Source organism: Calidris pugnax, unplaced genomic scaffold (assembly GCF_001431845.1).
Source record: "Calidris pugnax isolate Ruff unplaced genomic scaffold, ASM143184v1 scaffold20, whole genome shotgun sequence".
NCBI lineage: Eukaryota > Metazoa > Chordata > Aves > Charadriiformes > Scolopacidae > Calidris > Calidris pugnax.
Genome location: NW_015094510.1, coordinates 15600884 through 15614970, shown reverse-complemented (window position 1 = coordinate 15614970; position 14087 = coordinate 15600884). Strand labels below are relative to the sequence as shown.

The 14087-nt window shown below is 43.7% G+C and overlaps 1 protein-coding gene across 1 annotated transcript; it reads right to left on the bottom strand.

Moving 5' to 3' along the window:
• Window positions 1-11938: 11938 nt before the first annotated feature.
• CYSLTR2 (cysteinyl leukotriene receptor 2) lies at window positions 11939-13718 on the bottom strand. The gene has a single exon (XM_014965826.1). The coding sequence runs from the start codon at window positions 13695-13697 to the stop codon at window positions 12765-12767; it is 933 nt and encodes a 310-aa protein (XP_014821312.1). The 5' UTR covers window positions 13698-13718; the 3' UTR covers window positions 11939-12764.
• Window positions 13719-14087: the final 369 nt, after the last annotated feature.

The window sequence follows — 14087 nt, the reverse complement described above, 5'->3', positions numbered from 1 at the left end:
ACCTAGCAAAAACGAGATCAAAAATGTTTTCTCTCAATAATCTATATGGAAGATAACCTCCAGATGGAGGAAAACAACCATGCAGAGCACAGGAAAATGTCAACACATGGAACAGTCTAGAGCACAAGTCTTATGAGGAGTGGCTGAGGGAACTGAGGTTGTTCAGCCTGTAGAAAAGGAGGCTGACAGGAGGTTGTAGCGAGGCAGGGGTCGGTCTCTTCTCCCAAGTAACACATGGTAGGACAAGAGGAAACATCCTGAAGTTGTGCCAGAGGAGGTTTAGAATGGATGTTAGGAAACATTTCTTCCCCAAAAGGGTTGTGAAGCATTGGAAGAGGCTGCCCAGGGAAGTGGTTGAATCACCATCCCTGGAGGTATTCAAAAGAAATGTAGACGTGGCAAAAGGACATGGTTTAGTGGTGTTTTTGACAATGTTAGGTTAATGGTTAGACTTTATGACCTTACACATCTTTTCCATCCTAAATGATTCTATAATTCTAACAAAACATCCATGACTGCACGTAGAGTGGAAACTGGAAAATTGGTTCTTGCCACCAAAGCACCATCAACTGGAAAAGGAGTATGAAAGGAATGCTTTTCTATAGTAGTCTAACTGCTTTTCAGGTGCCTCTGATCAGTTTCTGTACATGGACATATGGTGATGTTGTTCCTGGCAACAGAACATCACCTTTTCCCAGAAGATCTCTTCCAGTGCTGTATCCCTGAGGTATTAATGAGCAAGAACTGAGAGATTTAATATGGGATTTGTGTTTCCCAAGTGTAGCTATCTACAAGATAGAAAAAAGGACTGAGCTAATCACTATGAGGTGCCATAAAAGTCAACAGGGGCAACTCATACATCCCTTCCGTTACGGTGGAACAAGCCACCTCTGACAAATGCCCATCTCCTTCTGCTAATTATGTGGGGAATAAAGAGGGACAGGCCCAGATTTCTTCATCTGTCTTGCAGGCATCCGAAGCTCAGTGAATCCCACAACTGGTTTCTCTAATTGCCCCACATGACAGAGCAAAGAGTTGTGTTGCCTCTTATGGGCTGGTTTAGACAAGGACTCTCCAAAAAGAAACTATTGGTTTTCTGCAATAACCACTGCTCCGTGGCATAGCAAGGCAGGGTCTGCCTGTTGGCTGACCTAAAAAGAAAGGACAGAAAGACAGTGTGCATCTCTCAGTGCTTCTGGAAGAAATTCTCTGAATTACAGCCAGAGATAGCGCCACTGGTTTTCCACTACTCAGCTAATTAGGAAACCACCAGCAGCCATCAGTGTCGGAAGACAGCTCTTGAGCTTCCTTCTTTGCGGGATGACTCATGGAGCAGGTGGAGACATCTTGACTGACACAAGTGCTGACCTACTATCTGTCCCCTGCATCCAGCGTTTGCACAGGAAACCTGTGCCAGATGATAGCGCTGGGGAGACTCATCTGGCGGGGAGGCTGGTGGAGAGGCCACTGGGCTGCAGGCAGCACTTGGAGGGCAGCAAACCTGTGGGAGGGTGGAGAAAGGACAGAGCAAAACCTTCACAAGGACAGAGCAAAACCCACCTGGAGGAAGAGAGCTGTTGTGAAGCAGTTCTTGAAACAGGGCACGTTGGGCAAATGTCAAGGAATGGGAGCTGGTTTCTTATCCCTGTCCTGGTTTCCGCTGGGATAGAGTTAAACTATTTTTTTTCCTAGTGGTTGCTGTGTTTCAGATTTGGTATTGAAAGGAATTGAAAGGAATTATTGAAAGGAATGTCAGTAATGCATATTGTTTTAGTTGTTGCCAGGTGATGTTTATATTTTTCCAGAACCTTTTTCAACTTCTCATAGAGGCTGATAAGGAGCACAGATGGAACTATGAAATGGCCAAGGGAGTATTCTCTACCACAGGTATTATGCTCCGTACATAAATGGCATTAGCCAGGGGGAGGGAGTTACTGGTCATTGTTGCTTGGGACGGTGACAATTTACCAATTCACCAGGTGGTGAGAATGACTTTTGTCTTGCACATTCTTTTGCAATTATTATTATTATTGTTGTTGTTGTTGTTATTTTTCCTTTTCTGTTACTGCTCCATTAAACTGTCTTTATCTCAGCTCATGAGGTTTTTTTTCTCTTTCCCCTCCTTTTCTCCCTCTTCTCCCTGCCATTCTGGTGAAAGGGGAAGAGCTGTGTGAGCAGCTGTGTGCTGCCCCCTGGGATTAAACCACAACGCTCACACATCTGGGGGAAATTATTTCTGCCTTATCATGCATTATATTTTATGGGAAGAAATGACACCATGTTTAATGCGCTGGAATGTTTTCTTAAAATATACCAGGGCTTTCTGCACAGCCCCCCTGCCTGGGACGCATGTCTTCAGCCAAGGTTATCCGAGGTGAATCTCCTGCACTGAAGTTTTATACCTGACCACAGACAGATGTATTTTGGGTGCTTTAAATTCACATCCTCAGTATGTAACCTCTTTTTATGTCTCTGAACCTTGCACTGTTATGATTTCTATCCTCGTGTGGTTTACAAAATGGAAATCCCTGTTCTTTGAGGCACTATCTTGCTGATTGTCACACGAATTCCTGGTTCGAAATTTGGATTCTGTTTCTACATCCATCCCATGCAGGTTTGTCGTACACCACAGCACAGTGCAAAAATATCGAGGTCTAAATAGTCTGACCAATTTTAATCAATTTTGTATGGGCCAGGAAAACATCTGGCCACACTGAGACATAGCTCCATGTGCATTCATTTGACCTTCCTATAGTTATGGTCTTCATACTCACTTCTAACTCTACTCAAATTTACTTTTTTACCTGTCCCCTCCCATAGAAATTAAAGTAATTATTAACATCCTTTTCTGCGTTACTTATTTTTGGGCACTTACTAAATAACCTGCTTGGATTTTGAAAATACAGCCTCACTGCACTTTGCATCTTATTTTATATTTTTCTACATTTGCTAGAGGCAGCTGGGCAATCCCACAGAGTATGAGCAAAAGTCCCCAGAGCAGCAGAACAATCTGACTGTGTTCTGTTACCACCTCCGCTTATGGCACATCTTTTCTGAAACAATAAAATTTGATTGCCTCTTATACATTTGTGTATGAGAAGAAGATATAATACTGTCTTCTACTGGAGGAAGATTATATTGGTCTTCAAATCAATTTCAATTTCTCATGAGTCTTCAATATAATTTTATTTCATCTTTATTTTTGGGTATTACATTTTCATCGCTTCATTCTACTTTAAAAATTAGAATTCTCCTGATGCCTTCCACAATGATAAATTAGTTGTAATTGGGAACATTGCTCTTGATGGGAGAGTGGTTTTTAGGTTAAAAGTCCTAAATATTTTAATAGAATCCCTTTATTTTCTTCAGTGTGGTGTTGAAAGGCTTGAATTTTTGCTAGGTCTCTTTCTTTTCCTCACGTAAGTGGAAGTACTCAGGAACCCAGCCAGTGTGCAGTGCTCTGCAATTAAAGCTTGCACAGAATTTCTCAAAGTCTAATATTCAGCCTTGGTGCTTTTACCCTCTTGTTTACCCACACTACATTTTGGAAAGCAACACGTCCACATTTTGGAATGATGCCTGGTGACAGTTTTCCACTTTCCTCTGGAGGTGTGAACCCCCCAATAGCATATGTAATCTTATTCACAGCAGACTTGAGGTTTTGGGTTTTTTTAACATACTGTGGTCTCTTAGAAGGATCCATAGATCCCACCAGTCTGCACACCATACTGTGTGCAGAAACTATACTAGCATCAGGCCAAAAATCTGTTCTTAATTTCACAGCTGTCAGTAGAGATTTTTGAAATCTTTTCCATGTGGTTTTCATGTGTGTCAAAAATCAACAGCTTGTCAGCTTAAAAAAGGCAGTAGGCAGTGTGTCAAAGGTTTTGACTACCACCTCAGGCCAAAATGGGGGTCCCCATGAATCTGGAAGCAGAAAGTCTCTCAGAATAAGGATGTTAAGCAAAATTTAGCAAGATGTAGGATAAGAGGTGTTGGAATTCTTTTTTGTATTGGCCTCCAGTGAGGAATGAGTTTCACCAGAGCAGGTATAAACGTTGATACACCATTTGGGAACTGAAGTTTCCCTTTCTTGTACTTCAGCTCTGTATTGTAATTTGCTAGTGGAGTAGTGGTGGTTGGCTAGTCTGGAATGTGTATTTTTTAAAAAAGTCTTTACTTGGATACTAATGGATAAGGTTATACAAGGCATTGATTTTGAGAAGCTTGGCACCGACTACCAATCATTTATTCATTGACTTTGTAAATTAAGATCCATGGTCATGTATATAAATATATGAACATATAAAAATTAATTAATAAATAAATGTGAGAGAGTGTGTGTGCCTGTATATATTTATATATACATATATACACATGCTTTTTCTTAATGCACTACCTAACTGAAAATACTTAAGCCTCTTACTTGTTACAGTTGAGGTATTTTCATTTTCTGCTTTAATTAGTCGATGCTAAATATAAAATACAAGGCTAAGAAATGTGTACTGAGAAATTAGGAATCAGGCTGGGCATTCTGAAGGCAAGTATATTATACCACATGATGATGATGATGATAATGCCCATTACAAGCCAGAAAGTGAACATCCTGAAACATACCAAATATGAAACATGAAGGAAGTTCTTGACTGTGAGTCAGTCCAGGCAACTGGGACGCAGAGTCCTCTGTGACTTCTGAGACTACTTCCTGGCAGACTGGTTTCAACTAGATTAATTTCTGAAATGGAGATGTTGCCGTGCCTATCTATTGCTGGTAGAGATTTCATAAGTTCCTTGCTTTTAGTTGTTTTCTGAGAAAGTCTCTGGCATTATTCTCCTGACTGTTGGTTTCTCTTGGCCTCGTGACCCTAGTTCCCTATGAAACGTGCATGGGTGTGCCTTAAAGTCAGTACCAGTCACACTTAGCTTAAAATTTTCCCACTGGTTCCCCATCCGTTGGGTTGCCAAGGTAAGAAATGTATCATGTGCCTGTTTGGGTGGGGAGCGGGGTAGGGAAGATGGGCAGATGTCAGAGTATCCTTGGCCCCCCAGGCTGCCCAGGAGGTGCAGGGATGACTGCCATCCTTACCCCTTCTCTTCTGACCAGGTAAAAAACCTCTGCCAACATGTCTTAAGCTATCTACAAATTCATGTCATCCCACTGGCCCTGTCCTTAGGTGGAGTGTAAACTGGGTGAAAACAACAAGGTAAAGTTGTCCAAGAGAGAACATGGGAGACGGGGTATTTTTCTTTGGAAGCTTGCTTTTATAGATGAGTTTCTCTGCATTGATCTTACTGGTTTTGTTGAATTAGTAGCTGTGTGTGCAGTCTTACTTTAGAAGATGACTTAAGAGGACACGATCGCCTAAGGGTTTTCATGAAGAGACCCCGTGTTTTTTTAAAGGTGCTTACTGCTCTCTTATTCAGGGGAAAAGGTAGTACTTGGGGAGTGGTGCTTGGAAAGGCTTCTGTGGTGCTGTCTGTCTTTGCTTCAGCATGCTGGTGGCCCTGATACCAGTGCAGTTGACGATGGGTTAAGAATAGTGTCCACCCAGGGGCATTGCGGTGCTGCCTTGGCTTAAGGCCATGGAAGAACTCTGTGGTGGGTGCTGGCTTTTTGCTCATGGCTTTGGAGAAACCCAAGATAATTTGGTGGGGAGACAACAATAACACCTTTTGGTTCTTGCCAGTGAAAAGTAAATTGGTGTCTGAGAGAAGTCCAGCATGCCCATATTTATCCCCACCCATAGCACAACCCAAAGAATACCTTCTTCTCCCCATTGCCAGGCTGCCCATGTCATGTCCTTGTGTACTGCTGAGCTTTGCTGATTTTGAGTCAGGTCATCAGGATCCCTCCAGAAGACAGGGTATGCAAGCTTTAGACCAGATGGTCAGAAAATAGAGCCACCACAGACCATGTCAGTAGACCTTGAGCTCACTTTGCTCCTTGCAAGCATGTATATAGATTCTCTCTGTGAGACCGTAGGGTGCTATTTGAGCTCTGATGGCCCTGAAGGTAAATGTTAAAATAAAAGACCCTGGAGAAGGGTCTGCAGGTGAACACTAGCTTCTTTGTCTTTGAGCATTGGCTTGAATGTCCCATTTCTCTAAGAATAGGGTAACATATTCTCCTATGCCATCCCCAACTGGGCCATCTGCCCATCCACTCTTACATTTCTCGGGACAAACTTCATCTACATAGCCCAGCTAGCTCAAGTGTAAATCACTTACCTAAGTACAATCAGAAATTTGAAGGGAAAAGAACTAGGAAGAGGCCAGTCTTGAATTGTCCCTGGTACTAACAACCCTGTGAAGGTGATATGGCCAGACACACCGTGTCTGTGGGTGTGCTTCCTTTGTCATGCAGGTTGGTGGCCTGCTGAAGCATGTCCTTGCCACATAGTTTTCCTTTCTGTGGCAACCAGGACACAAAGGTGTGGGAAAGGCTGATGTACAGGCTGGGATTGTGCTGGCCTGAAGTCAGGTGTAGCTGGAGTGCTACACCAGCAGGGAACAGGAAGGTCCATGAACATGGACAGCCAGAGTGTGTGCTCCTACCCAGGTCCACAGACTGCTCAAGTGACTGTGTGCCTGTGAAAAGCTAGTGTAGCAGCACTGAGCTGTGTTGTCCACACAGCACTTCCACTTCTAGGGGATCTAGGTGTGCCTGTGCTGCTACTAGCAGCTTTATAAAGGCAATTCTCCATGCTTCAATGTCTTCAGTGGTTAGATTCAAAATTTAGAAAAGAAAACAAAAGAACAAAGGGCAGGAACGAGGGAAGGGAAGGGAAGGGAAGGGAAGGGAAGGGAAGGGAAGGGAGAGAAGAAGGGAAGGCCATTCTGAGAGCACTGTTTTCAGAGCACGCTCAGGTTCCTGATCTGGGTTTATATTTTTTCTTTCAGTGGTGAGGGGCCACCAGAAGACACTGTTCTGGCTGCATGAACAAAGGCCTTCAGAAGATGTATGATGGCTCTTGAGCTGGATTACTTTTCTCATTCTTTCTGGATTGTTTGTCCTTGTAGTTGCCAGGAGAGAAAAGCTAACTTCCAGCATGCAAGCAGTACCTCAGCAATGAACAAAGCAGCCTTAAGCATCCTGAAATTCTGGTGAGAGACTAGTTGCAAGGAGAAACCAAGAGAAAGCAGGGATTTCTCTGCCATGGAGGGCTTTTGGGGCTGGATCTCAGAAGGGGCTTGGAGCTGGCCTGCCAGATATGGTCAGGCTCCCTGCCTCCAGAACTGAAAGCTGGCAATAATGCAAGAAACATCTGCAGGGAGTGCAGATCCCCTATCCAGGGATTTCCTTCCCCAAAATTATGTATGTTATGAAACATAGCTCTACTCTGCGTGAATCATCCCCAGTTGCATCTACCATGGCTGCTCAGAAGACGACATAGTAACATTCAACAGATAACAGGCTCAACATCTCAACATCTGGAAATGCAGACAGCAAATGTGATGAGCAAACCTGCCAGCCACAACTCTGAGCAATCACAGAATCACAGAATCACCATGGTTGAAAGGGACCTCTGAGATCATCGAGTCCAACCTTAAAAAAAAAAAGAAAAAAAACAAAACAAAAAAACCCCAAACAACAACAAGAAAACCCACAAAACATAACACCCCACCACATCACACCCACCCACAAACCAATAGCCTTGGGCACTACAGCATGGCCTGAAGTGCCACGTCTACATGTTTCTTAAATACCTCCAGGGATGGTGACTCCACCACCTCCCTGGGAAGGCTGTTCCAGTGCCTGACCACCCTCTCAGTAAAGTAATTCTTCCCAATATCTAATCTAAACCTCCCCTGCTGCAACTTCAGACCATTTCCTCTGGTCCTGTCATTATTCACTCGGGAGAAGAGGCCAACACCCACGTCTCTACAACCTCCTTTCAGGAAGTTGTAGAGGACAATGAGGTCTCCCCTCAGCCTCCTCCAAACTAAACATGCCAAAGGCCTTACCAAAGTCCAGGTAGACAACGTCCATAACCTTCCCCTCATTGAGAAAGAGGGTCACATGATCATAGAAAGAGATCAAGTTGGTTAAGCAAGATCAAGTTGGTTAAGCAACTTTTATTTTTATAATAAATAATATTATTTCTATAATGAATAATATATATAAAGTTATTATATAACTTTTATTTATCACGGTTTCAGCTGTGATGGAATTAACTTTCTTGCTAGCAGCTGGTGTAGTGCTGTGTTTTGGATTTGGGATAAGAAATAGTGTTGATAGCACACTGGTGGGTTTGGTTGTTGCTAAGCAGCCAAGGCCTTTTCTGCTCCTCACACCAGCCTGACAATGAAAAGGCTGGGGGTGCACAAAACATTGGGAGGAGACACAGCTGGGACAGCTGACCCCAGCTGACCAAAGGGATATTCCACACCATGTGAGAACTTGCTAAGTACATAAAGCTGGGGGAAAAAGAAGGAAGGGTGGGACATTTGGAGTTAAAGCATCTGTCTTCCCAAGTAACCATTATGCATGATGGAACCCTGCTTTCCTGGAGATTGCTGAACACCTGCTGACAATGGAAAGCAGTGAATTAATTCCTTGATGTGCTTTGCTTGCATGTGCAGCTTTTGCTCTACCTATTAAACTGTCGTTATCTCAACCCATGAGGCTTTTTTCTCACTTTTACTCCTCCAGTTCTCTCCCCTATCCAAAGTCGGGGGATGAGCAAGTGGCTGCATGGTTCTTGTTTCTGGCTGGGGTTAAATCACGGCAGCATTCAAGCCCTACGTGAGGTGATATGGGTGGTGGACCAAGGTCCAAAGCTTTATTCCTCAGCTTCAGAAATAAAGGCTCAGATTTTTCTCCTGTGAGCAGGAATGTGACTTGAGTGACCAGGCTTTGGCCACTGCAGCTTTATCCTTTCAGCTGCAAAATCAAAAGGAGGGGAAGGGGTGGTGGAAATCTGGCCAGTTTTTCTGAAAGGTGAAAAGGGAATTTGGGACAAAGGAAGCTATTTAATTTCTTTGGCCTCCTTAAGCTGTTGACTCATGGATGAACAGATGTAACTACGCAACATCAGCTGCATGTAATTAAATATATTGCTTTGCAGATGTCCAGAACGATTCCTGTATATACACAGCACAACTGTGTGAGAGGCACAGGACTGAATACCCATGCGAGGACAGTCGTATCGCCTGGCAGGTCACGGTCAGTGCTGGCCAGAAAGCTGAAGTGCCTCAAACAATACTGAACCCTCTCAGGGAATCTGCACTTGCACTTCATTTACACTGTCTTTTAAATAGGCTGTCATTTAAACTGGCTCAGATATGATGCAGGAAATCAAAACATTAGGCCGGGGATGGTGTCACTATTGAAACAACATCTGACTCCTCCTTAACTGAGATTACACTTGGTTATTTTGGATGGATTTTATTTCCGTTCCTATCAGCTAGAGAGGCAGCAGGTCATTTCTATCTTGCACATCCCAAAGGACAAAGAGAAGCATCGACAGCCCTAAGACAGGGGGGAAAGTCAGATGCCTGCTCTTCTGTCAGCACAACCTGCTGTCGAAGCATAGAGGAGCACGCACCTCGGAAGGAGATACTGAGCAGCAAAATGCGCTCCCCTTTCTCCAGACACTCTTAGGAGGTAAAGCAAAACATAAGCTATGGTAGCTAGATGCGTGTTGAGGAAGGCAATATAGTGTGTAGTTTTGGACTGAAAAATTGCCTTTGTCTAGAAATACCAGCGGTTCCCTGAATGTCAGGGGAGCATATCTATGAAGCTAGAACATTTGCTATCGCTTAGGGGTATCAGTCACTTAAAGGCTTAATTTGCTATTCTCATGTCTCCTTCAGGCTCAAAAGTTTACTGTTGCTTTAACTTTCCATGCACACAGCTATTCTTAGATTTTGTCTCCTGGAAAATTGAGGAAACATATCAAAATACTTTTTAAGGAGTAGGTGGTCCCTTGAGCGTCCTAGAAACGTTGCTAGTAATTTAACTGTCAGGAGCTTCATTTTTCAGAATAAATATGGTGTCTTTTTTTTACTACATTTTTTACTATGATACCTCCACAGTGAAGAACCTTGGTCTTCATCTCTGTGAGAAGAGGCATGCAGGGATACCAAATGGAGAAATGACAGTAAAATGGGAATGTGGCATGCTATGCAAGTGTTCTTAAAGCTGCATGTGAGGATCCCTAACAAGGATGGTCTTGAATCCTTTTGGAAGTAAATCATAATTTAAAAAAAAATCTATTACTTTATCTGCACCCCAGACTTTGACTGATGTTCCCCGTTTGCTGGTGAAGTGAAGAAGGCAGCAGGATTGCTGTCACACCTCCACAGACATTTTTTTCTTGTGAAATGATGGCCCACTTACAGAAACTCAGTATCTGTTTCTTGGTCTTTCTCCCCCACACTCTGAGGAGATTCCTTGTTAGCTGTGCAATCAATAAAAAACATATCTTCAGCAACTAGTAAATCTGGTTTATTAAAACACAGGTTTGACAGTTAATTCAATTGCTAGCAAAGTTGTAGCATGGTCAATAAAAAAAAAAAAAGTGACCTCATAAGTGAGATACATATATCCTCTAGGTGCAAAATTACCTGATAATAGGGTGCATTTGGATGGATGCAGACAAAAACATGTGAGTGAGATTAGAATATGGCTAATTTTCTTTTCATTCCTTTGTAGTATTTCAGGTGTACAGTACCTTGTCAGAGGCTCCAAGATTATCATTTGTCCCTGCTGAGGTCTATTCATGACAGGGAAAAACTGCAAGTTTTCCCCCTTCCTTCCAATTATTTGTCCACCATCCCTCTGCACAGGCTGTCATGTCGATCCCATTCCATTGCAAATGAGTGGCAATATTCCTTTATCCTTCAGTAACATGGGACCAAGCACTGTAGGAGTTCACATGAAATCATTAGGTCAGCTCTCAGGTATGCCACTGAGTTACTGAAATAAGGATTCGGAGCATGAACTTTTGTGAAGACTTATGATAAAACTCTGTGCTTACATAAAAAGCAGCATAAAGTGACCAAAATAGATTGACTCCACAATTGAACATAACCCTTAGATAGTCAAGAAAAATGTGATTTCTCCAGTGATTTGCCAAGCACTTTTCCACCTGACCAGCAATGTTTTGTTTTCTGCGTATTTCAGACAGAGCTGAGAATATCTAGCTGCAGTTATTTTTGTTTAAGTGCAATAACATTCTCCAAAAAAGTTCAGAGCATTGAGAAAGTATCTTCACTGACAGAAACATTCCTTTGGGTGGATTTCACAGGGAGGGAAGGTTTTCAGTATTTTTGCTAGTTTTCACATGAGACAGGCTGCTGTCCTGGAAAATATGACAAAACTTCTTGGGGTTTTTTTTTTTTTTTTAAATGAGGTAATTAAAACCAAAATCTCAATGTGGTCAAACTGAGTTTGGAGTCTGTTTTCACTTAATTGCAAGTGATCTGATTTCTAAGAAATATATTTTGGAAAATATTCAGGGAACTTAAATATGCAGGCAGCCATCTGGTGAGATTTTCCAAAGAACACATAGGTGTAGTTTTCTATTGCTTTCTGAAACTGCCCTCCTCCTCCTCCTCCTCCACTACACGTCTTTCCTCCTGTTCCTGGTTTAGTGCTTCCTTATGTTTGGTATCAGGGAGTTCAAAACAACTGGAAGTTAATCCTATGAAAAAAGGGACTAGCTTCCTCCTCGCAGCAGACAGGAGGTGTGGGATTAGGGATGCCTTTGGCAGCAGGTTGCTGTCAGACTGGTTTACCACTCCCTTAGCTCCCCACTTGGAGGAAATAATTTAAAGGTTTGCCTCTGGATCCCTGCATGGGAACTGAGCTTCCTAACCTCGGCTGTCAGAACTGACCACAAAAACAAGTGCTGCAATGACCTCGAAGGAATGGGCGCACACGTGAAGACGTGCAGGATGCTACGTGCGCCCACATCCTGCTCTCGCTGCCCGCAGTCATCTTAACTCATAGTGCTCCATCCTGGCGCCGGTAACTGGAAATCATTATCTCACTTGGCAATCAGAGAAATGTTAAGCAGAACACAGAATCACAGAATCGTCATGGTTGGAAAGGACCTCTGAGATCACCGAGCCCAACCATCAACACCTCGGTGGCCTCCTCAGAATGGAAAATCTAGAAATGCTAATGCCCTCTGAACAGCCTGAGCCTGTGCTGGCTCCCGTTTGGCTCTCTGTCTGCTTTGTAAGTCAGCCTCAGCAGAAAGTATCAGTGATACTTTACATTTCTGTGATGTGCAGACCTCTGGCCCGTGTTTGCAAAGGGAACTAACAGGGCACTATGAAGCTGTTGGGTATCACAGCATCTGAACCCCACACCTCTGCACACACAGCGAAATGGAGCACAGAGAGGTTCAGACCCAGACGCTGAGGTGATCAGGGGAAGAGTTGACCTTCAAGCCACTCATTGAGTATTGTGAAGTGAAATAAATGGACTCTAATAGCAAGGTAAATCCCTTTCAACCCCTTGTCCTGGGGAGAATGAACACTAGAGGTGTATCTACGCTGCTAAATAGAAGAGGACCAGGGATCACACCCAGACACCTGACCTCTGATCTTTCTGCCTCAGTTTTGGGCATCCCCAATGAGCGCTTTCCAAGACATTTTTGCTTGAGAGATGCCTGGCACTGAGCAGCATGGCTGCGGGCTGGCTAGCACCACACAGCCTCTGCCATTGAACAGTATGGACCCAGTCTAGATACCACACCAGGACCATATATAAATATTTTGCATATTTTTTGTACTTTGCAATTCTGCGTCAGCTATCTGCGGTACAAACTTCTGATTCTGGCTTTGAAATTTTCAGCAGCGAAGTAATAGAGGATGGGATCGAGGCAGCTGTTCATGGCAGCAAGGCAGAGAGTGACCACCAGCGCCTTGTGCAGAGGGAGGTTGGCCGGGCTGCAACCGCTTCTCGTCAGGTGGACTGTTCGCAGTATGTGGTACGGCAGGAAACAGAGGAGGAAGAGGATGAGAGTGATGATGATGGTTGACAGTGCCTTCTTGTGACAAACCGCCTTCTTGCACTGTGGATTCTTGGACTTGAGCAACGCTCTTATGGCAAAGATGTAGCAGACGATAATTGTGCAAAATGGCAGAATGAAGCCCACAAGGAGGACAAAGCTGTTCATTATCAGGAGCCTGTGCGTGTTGGAGGGGTGGAGATCCAAGCACTTGTCTGGGTATTTGTATCCAGCAACTTCCTTGCATAGCAGAGGGCTGGAGGCTACCAGGACAAAAACCCATATGGCTGCACATATTATCTTGGCATACTTCATGTTGGTTACTTTCCAGCGCTTGAATGGGTAGACAATAGCTATGAAACGAACCACGCTGAGCACGGTGAGAAAATAAATGCTGCAGTACATGTTCACGTACAAGATGTAAGTCATGATCCTGCAGAGGACATCACCAAATACCCAGCGTGATCCCAACAGGAAGTAGGTGGCCCGAAAGGGCAAAGTACTCACAAACATGAGATCTGAAACAGCCAAATTCTGCATGTAAATGTTTACTGAGGTCTTCCTCTGTGAAGGCTGGAAGAAAACATAAATGGAGAGGCTATTTCCAACAGCACCCAGGCAGAAGATAAGGAGGTACATGATGGGATAAATGACTTGCTTGAAGCCGTCAATCGTACAATTGAAGGAGTTGTTAGTGAAGTTGGCACCTAGCACCATCTTGGAAATATTCATGGTCTGCAGCCAGATTCTCCGTCTTTCTGCCAAAGTAAAAAGAATTGGTGTGAGGGCTAGGTTACAGGCCAGGCAGGGAGTTCAGCTATTCAAGACTATTTCGCTGAGGGCAGAAATCGCAAGATGCAGAGGGGAGTGGAAAGTAAAGATTCGTTAATGAGTAATTGCTTCTGATGTCCCAGGAGATACACATCTCAAGGCGTAAAGCCCCAGGATGCCTCTAATACAGCAACTGGTTGTTGTCTCAACCTGTGAAAGTGATGCCTTTTAAAGATGAGTGCTATGTGTGTGTTTTAATGGCAATTCTCTGATCTCTGTGCAAAACAAGCCAACTTGCTGTCAGACATTTTGTAGCAGGGAGGTTTCAAGTCCCCAGCTGCCTACCCTGGA

Excerpts from the sequence above, each read along its gene's own strand:
- CYSLTR2 (XM_014965826.1), bottom strand. The coding sequence starts at position 13,697 with ATGAATATTTCCAAGATGGTGCTAGGTGCCAACTTCACTAACAACTCC.